This window comes from Diprion similis, chromosome 8 (genome assembly GCF_021155765.1).
Source record: "Diprion similis isolate iyDipSimi1 chromosome 8, iyDipSimi1.1, whole genome shotgun sequence".
Lineage (NCBI taxonomy): Eukaryota > Metazoa > Arthropoda > Insecta > Hymenoptera > Diprionidae > Diprion > Diprion similis.
Genome location: NC_060112.1, coordinates 5,513,992 through 5,521,955, shown reverse-complemented (window position 1 = coordinate 5,521,955; position 7,964 = coordinate 5,513,992). Strand labels below are relative to the sequence as shown.

The following is a 7,964-nucleotide window of genomic DNA, read 5'->3' as shown; positions in this document are numbered from 1 at the left end:
TATATATATAATATACGTACATATATATATATATAACGGTAACACCGCACGCAAGCCTTTTTTCATCATTTTATTCATTTATTTCTCTCTCTCTCTCTCGCTCTGTTGCTCTCTTCAACATAATTTTACACTCAGATCACGTTTAGTCTCTCGACCGACCTTTCAGCATTTCGTGTACATACTTTTGTTTTCCGAATGAGAGGCCGGACGAGGCGTATAGCACGATATAAGTATACGTATAGCTGCCTGTCCTTGGCTTTCGATTTTGTCATTTATATACGTTATTTCCAAAAGTTGACAAACACTTTTGGAATTTTATTATAAATTTTCACTTCATTCATTTATTTGACTTTCCTCTTAGGAGACGATATATTATACATTCTATATTCTCTTAAGAAAACGGAAAATGTATACACTTTGAGTGGTTTCGGCAAGTCAGTTGTTGGTCAACGCGAATAAACAGTCTTTATTAAGTATTTTACATCTTTTATATTTCCGCTTTCACAATGCGTTCGGTGAAATAAATTTTCTGCAGTTTTTATTTCCGTTTTTTAAATGACGGAGGATAAGTGGTGGCCCACAATATAGTTTCTTGTGTACTTTACTGTACTAGACTATATTGTGGACCATCTCACCCAGAATTACCCTACATGTGAATAGACTGAAGGACTATTTTAAAAGATCCATTTTTTCCTCCGATCGGATTTTTACACCGTAAAATTTTTCAGTCCATAAAACCTAACGAAATATAAATATAAATATAATCTGCAGAAAAAAAGAAAAATAGCAATAATCAAAGTCATTTGCTAACAATAATAAATAGAACCTATACCAAGTATCGAATATGATGTCATTCGAAATAATTTGGGAAAAACCGGCCCACATTTATATATATATTTATGATCTATATGTACCTATATAAACACATATGTATAGATATGTATATATATCAATTAGGGTATTACGAACCCTTATAGAACGTTGAAACGCTTCTGCAATTGTAATGTATTGTCCTGCACATAAACACGTACTCTATTAAGTACTAAAAAATCATTCTTTGTGCAACGTAGCAAATTGCAAAAAAGCGATTTGCCTGTCGCGAGTGGAAGACATTGGGACGTTGGTCATTGTTCAGATCGATAGCGTATGCATATAACAGTGAAACACTGCTTTTTTTTACGACTGTAAAGAGCACCAATATTTAGGCTACTACTACTGATAATATCCCTACCCTTGTTCAGTTATCTCCAAGAAATACGTAAGATGTAAATCTCAGAAGCGTGTTTGTTCATTTTTTTTCAAAATGATAAACTCTGAATTGATTATCTGTTTGCTCAGTAATTGTTTTTTCTTTGTTAAACATCAATGTTTACTATTTTTAGCGGGTCTTTATTGCGTGCGGCCCTACGGCAAACGTAATCACTTAATAACGACACGAGCGACGAACAGTCATGATAAGACGTAATAGACATTAAAAGCTACTACGGTTCTACCTAAACGCGATGATTATAACGCGCAAGCGTAACGATTTGATCGACATTGTTATTGACGATTATATTGGTTTCGAAAATCTTTGATTGTTTCAGATCCATGATGTAGGAAAAAGTAATGGAATACGATTTTCAGACAAAAATTATACACAATCATGTAGCATAATTGATTGCAAATTATGTAACGAGTATTGTTGGGTTAAAAGGTGTAACAATTTTAGGTAAAATTCGAAAAAACGCTTTGTATCGACCACGATTTAAGTATTCATATATCAGTGGCTGGACATTAAGGAATGCTAAACACGTTAGCGCGCTTACCAAAGTCGTGAAACAGCTGGCATAATTCTACCTTATTCAATTTTCGGATGCTCATAAAATCTCGGCCACTAACTCGGTACCTGGATCTTCAATGACTTTTTTACTCTCAATTAAGCGCAGCTCAATCTTTTTAGCAGGTTGCGCTGAATCTTCGTGTGGACCTGAAAAAAATCCCGGCAACAATCGATATTTGAATTAGGTGAAAAAATTCCTAGTCGACACCTGAATACCGATGAAAAATTATTTTCTACCTTTGGAATATTCGTGAGTTTTCTTCAACACCTCGTACAAGGTATTGACAGTCTTTTCTAGGGCTGGCTTGATGCTGCCTTGAAGATGAGAATGGGCCAGGAAAAGCGCAGCGAATAAATCACCAGAACCAGTGAAAGCTGCCGGTAGTCGTGGAATTTCCAGCTTTATCATGACTCCGTCTGGAATCGCGAAAAATTTCGTCTAGTGTTAGGTATCAATTGAACAAAGACTTTTATCTCAATGAATATAATTAATGCATCGGAGAGTTTTACTCACCTTTCAGTGTGCTGGCAACGGTAGTTAAATTCTTGTCAATTTCTGTAGAAGAAATGACTACAATTTGAGGTCCCTTTGCGTGCAATTCTTTTATCGCCTCTTGTACATCTTTTAAGTTCTCAACTTTTTTTCCTGTCAAAAGTCTGAAATAGAGAATTATTGTGGTGTAGATTAGCAGAAGCCAGCGATGCTTGAGAAATGGGTGAATTAAGTAAGATCAAAGCTGAGCCTTTTTACAGTCTCATCAACTAACTCTAACTCAAACTGATTCGGCGTGACAATATCGGCGAGCGGAATGATGTGGTCCCTGTAAATCTCCAGCAATTCGTTAGGCACGTACATTTTGCCATTGTCGCCCATAACAGGATCGCAAACTGTTGACAATAATAAAAAAGGAATTGTTTTATTAGGAGTTATTCAAAGATAATTAAAGTAACTGTGGTTCACTCTGTTTTTCTCACCGTATATCAGGTTTGGGTTCTTCCTTTTCAGATCTGTTACGAGTTTTGCTATTGTTCTTAGAAAAGACGCAGAGCCTGCGTAGCCTGTCAGTAAATGACTGTAATGGTCTAGGTCATTCTCTCTCAGGCCAACCATCAATTCACCTAAAAGTTGATTGAATTAGGAAGTTAGTTTATACCGATAAAAAAGTATTGAAAATGTACAGAGAATATGCATATATTCTTAGACTTGAATTGGGAGAGAATTTTATGGTAGTTTAATGTTTTCATATAGTGATAGTGTTTCAAAAATAATCATCTTAATACAAGCTAAAAAAATCTCATCTACTTGTCGACAAATGAAATTTGAATGGTATAGATTATTCCTTCCAAATGTACGTGACATTAACAAACCTAAATCGTTCGAGTCTAATACTTGACCCTTGACACATTTGTATCCGGTATGATTGGTCAACTGGACAGAATTGATCGGATCGACTTCGAAGCCTAGTAACTGAAACAAAAAATGAAACACAAATATATAGTTGAAGAAAATTGGACATTACCACAGATTAATTCATGCAACTTGAATTTTTATTCAACGATTCTTCCAAGGATCGCCTGATTCTCTTTTGTTCCTCCAATTTGATTCAGAGCTTGTCACAAACAGTGATAACAAAGAAAAAAGATACGTATACAGCGTTGACTTGTCGAGTAATTTCTTCCAAATTGCACATGAGTTATCAGGAATGATGTTTTTCTCCGATGCTTATTAATCACACGAGCTGTCATAAGCTACGCTTTATCAGCGGCTCAATTGGCACCGACTCCAGGTGAGTAAGAATTAAGACAAATAGCCTCGATGACATTTACAGCTATCAGTTAACGATGCACCAAAAAATTGTGTCATTGAAGAATTCGAAGAGATTGCGAAACTTCTAAAGTGAAAAAACGACAATGGAACAATTGCTGGCGTGGCGTAAGGACTGATGTGAGAAATGAAAAGATTTCAGATTCGGACATACCTGTAGTGGAAAAGTTGCACTTTTGTTACCAACGTATCCCGAAACGACGTGGCTTTGAACGGATAGAACGTGAGGCGGTTGTTTAGCGCTCATTTTACGAACACCTGCTGCACAAACTAACCCAACGCTCTGTCGTATCGAATTGATAATAATGTTTTCGTCGTGGGTTGGTCGCGAATCGAACGTCGTATATATCGTGTAAGGAGCAATTGACTAGCCAGCTATCAAATGCACCTCATTTATTGCATAAACTTCTGATAAACTCCGCGCATTCAACTCACTGAGATTCGATCCACTTTAATTCAGCGTTGGACGCAGATTACGGTAGGTTATCTAATCAGCACGAGGTTAATTCTCTTCTTATCCTGGTTAGCACATGTGTACGACTTTTGCGCATGCGCAGCTCAGCTGTAAATATCAAATTTTCAACACAGGTTGTCGATACCACGGAGGAGTGAAACAATTACACGAAAGTATGTTCGGTTGCCTATCCACTAGGCGGTTTACGTCCCGTCGTTTATCAACCGAAATGTATCTACTTACGGCGAATGATACGTTTAGACACGTGTGTTGTAATATGATGAAAATTTTATGATATCGCGCTATTAGTGTACGGGCTTGAACACTATTGTAATGCATCGCTACATCGATACTTGAGTGAGTTTGCGTTCGGGCATTAATACTATACGCCGTTGCAGTTGGTAAGTTGGATACAGGACGGTATGTATGTTGCCTGAAGTCTTCTAACGATGGTTGATCATGGTTAGGGGAAAGGCTCGTTTCGACCCATAAGGTAGTACATCAACATTATTGGACACAAAAAAAAATTCGGAAGGTGTAATAGACACTAGATTAATTGGACACGGGCTCAGTCGACATAGGCATTTATAGGACACAACTCGATTGGACACCAAGATTTATTTGATACAACCTGATTGGCTATCGAGATTTGAAATGATTTCAAGAAACCCGATTCAACACCAGTGATTTTCGACGCCGCCGATATTGAACACCGAATATTGAATAAACTCCGAACGATCAAGGAATGAAATAAATATTTGAGCGCTGGATTGAAATCAAAATATGCCATACTTTTCTACATCCGACAAATTTTCGTTTCAATCAAGTGGTTTAAGATTTATTTAATTTCTTTGTCCGTCGGTAATCGGACTGTGTTCGAAATTGCGGATGTCTAATTTCTGGTGTGCAATCGAACTTTTTGAAATCGTTTCAATTCTCGGTATCCAGTCAGGCTACGACGAATAAATATTGTCGTCCAATAACGCTGGTGTTTAATTGGGTGTTGTTCAAACCGGTTCCACTCAAAATCTTCAGTTAGCGCTTATGCGAATCCGCAGACTTCCTGTATGTCAAGTTATCGTCAACCACTGCGTAAGGCGTAAGGGTTGCAAACCCTTAAATGTCTTCCTCCTAATTCTGCAGCACGAATTTGATTAATCGTTGCAAAATTAGAAACACGCAACGAATAATTCGTTTCGATTTATTTTATACCTGGCAGAGAAAAGTCTTTGCTCCAAATTCATGTCTCTTCGATCGGTCGAGCTTTCAATTCTACGTGTGTCAAATTGCCTGCGTTTTAGGTGTTATGCCGTCTTTCGATTAGCTCTTGACGAAAAAAAAGATTAACGTCAGATTCTTTTACTGTATCTATATTCTAATTAATTTTCAGATGTTTTTTACATATTACGTATGTAGATAATGCGCGCAAATATCGAATTTTGTGATGGTCAGTACTGTCAGAGTTTTATCGTTATATTGGAGTGTTTTGATGTATAGTATTAATTCCCTTCTCAATACCTAGCTAACTGTTGGAATTGATAGATCATTATTCCACTTCGATACAGTAAAAAAAAAAGAATTATTCAGAACAATAAATAAGCAAGATGATTTTCTTAGACTAATACACAACTCTTCTCTTATCCTCAACTTTGCGGCTTATACCTATATTGGAGGCGTTTGAAAAAATCTGTTTCAGAAATGGATTCTGGAATACCTTTTAGTACGTCGCACATTCTCCATTACTGATACCACGGTATTAGGTGTTCTCAATTCAGTCGAGTCCTAGAGGTTCTCAATCGGCTCTACGTATGGGCTTATTGATTCTACCCTGTGTATATAACGATTCGTAAAACACACTATCAAAGGTATATATATATATATATATACTCCGCGTAGGGTACACAAGTTGATTGCAAGTATATTACACACGCCAAGATCACTCAAGTATGAGTACTATAAGTGTGTGTACGATCGGATGGTCGTACTGAAAGACTCTTCTTTCACTCCAGCGACAACAAAAAAGAAGAAAATATGAAAGTAATTTTTCTATCGTGGTTAATGGCCGAAGGGGGGATGTGATTGGGTTAATCTCAAGTATGAATGGGGCTTGAAGCATTCGTATTACCGCCACGCACGTATAAAGCTCGTTAAATATAAAAATAGCGTATTTGAAACGCGGTACAAACTGCCGAGCTGCACTTGCCGTCCTGCAGAACGAAGAGCATGGTTTTCGGATTCCCATTGTCCACAATGCACTGCACATGATACTGATAATCTGTCTAACCACTCGGACGCTCTATTCTTCAGATAGATCATTTTCAGATTGCGGAAATAGAAGCGGCTCGTCACGGGGCCAAAAATAAATCGATCCAGAGTTGCTCTTGCTCAACTCCACGCTGCTCTCAGAGTCAGAGTCTGTCCAATCAACGTGGTTGCATGTTCTTGACTACAAATCAACCGGGAAACCAGGTTGCCCAGCTGTTTAGAAAAGAATTGAGTAAATAAATAACGTTACATGGTGCCAGTGATAGTAAAAAGGAAAGAAATTATTAAACTCAAAATCAGATGGATGAACGATTGAAGAAACCGTTAGAAAATAGTAACCCGGTTGGATCCAGAGGATCTTAATCATTGGTGGAGCCAACCGTAAACGTCACTGCATGAAGATAATGGTGTTAAAATTGAGTGAGCATAAAAGATACGAAATACGGGTTCATCTTTTAGATGGACGGTATAATTGAAAAGTTGTTTTTGTCGCAATTCTTTCAGTTGCTCTTAAACTGACCGATTCTTGTTGTAATTCAAAATTTACAAGGCCCGATGCCAAATTTTCGGCACATTATTTTTCTCATGAACGGCAGAGCATTGTTTACAAAAATATACAACCATTTACGAACTTGAATTTCTGCAATTGCAAATAATGGAGCGATCGTTAGAGTAAACTAGCTCACGACGTTCTGCCGACAGAGAAATGAGTGGACGAAAGAAGTCAAAGGGGCGTTCAGAACATTGGGAGGCATGGGATTGGCGAGAAACGCATAAAGATGCAGTTGCATCCAATTTAAAACTTGTTCCGTTATTGAAACCTATTTGAACAGATGTTAAAATATTTAGTGCTCAGAAGTCGACACACATTCAGAGCTGATTTCGTACGCTCTGTACGTGTGCATGTGAATTTATTAAATTGTCGTTGTTCTGAAACAGCAAACTCGTGGAAAATCTGTAAGTCTTGACCCAATTAGACTGAGAAATGACGAATTTCTGTTATTCCACTAATAATTAGTACATAATTAGTGGCAACCGCCAGATGTCACTGATCGTCGTACATTCTCGCGATAAGAAAAAGTGGGAGGTGTATTACTCTATTCTTTGAATCAGTTCGTAAAATGCAATCAGAGTTTCATTCAGTATGTTTTGTCTTAGCAGGGAGTAATGTATTATTTTCAAATAAAATTCTCATTACCTTGGACTGACTTTATCTTGAAAGTACCGATAGTTCAACCGACTATTTAATTTCATTTATTTGATCGAAAATCTCGATTCTGTGTCAATTGTTCATGAAATTTTAATTCTATAAAGTTTCAAACCCGATGCGCATGTGTTAAATGAACATAGAATTTTGTTCGAATTTTCTTTGTTTTGTTTTTATATTCTCAAGTTAAAAAAGAATAGGTGACAAAAATTTTTATGCAACAAACTTGACTACAATGTGTGTTTTTCAAAGTACTAGTATGACAAATTAATCAGACAGTTTCGAAAATTTGACAAAGTTCTTCGGTACGCCAAGCTTCTCGGGGGTGTGGGAGGTGTGTGTGTGGGACGGGAGTCGTACGGGCGGATTTGCTCAGAGACGATCAGGGGCA

General features: G+C 37.3%; 1 protein-coding gene across 1 annotated transcript; it reads right to left on the bottom strand.

The window, feature by feature from the left end:
- Positions 1 to 1,706: 1,706 nt before the first annotated feature.
- Positions 1,707 to 4,158, bottom strand: LOC124408545 (pyridoxal kinase). The gene is made up of 7 exons (XM_046885541.1): positions 3,802 to 4,158; positions 3,191 to 3,290; positions 2,798 to 2,941; positions 2,590 to 2,710; positions 2,337 to 2,479; positions 2,060 to 2,239; positions 1,707 to 1,969 (listed from the first exon to the last, which is right to left on the bottom strand). Exons 1-7 carry the CDS (start codon positions 3,892 to 3,894, stop codon positions 1,860 to 1,862), a joined length of 891 nt encoding a protein of 296 aa, XP_046741497.1. The 5' UTR covers positions 3,895 to 4,158; the 3' UTR covers positions 1,707 to 1,859.
- Between the last annotated feature and the right edge of the window lie 3,806 nt (positions 4,159 to 7,964).

Coding starts and splice junctions, on each gene's coding strand:
- LOC124408545 (XM_046885541.1), bottom strand. CDS start 3,894: ATGAGCGCTAAACAACCGCCTCACGTTCTATCCGTTCAAAGCCACGTC. Junction 2,942..3,190: donor ATTAGACTCGAACGATTTAG/GTTTGTTAATGT, acceptor ATCAACTTTTAG/GTGAATTGATGGTTGGCCTG. Junction 2,480..2,589: donor CCGAATCAGTTTGAGTTAGA/GTTAGTTGATGA, acceptor TCTCTATTTCAG/ACTTTTGACAGGAAAAAAAG.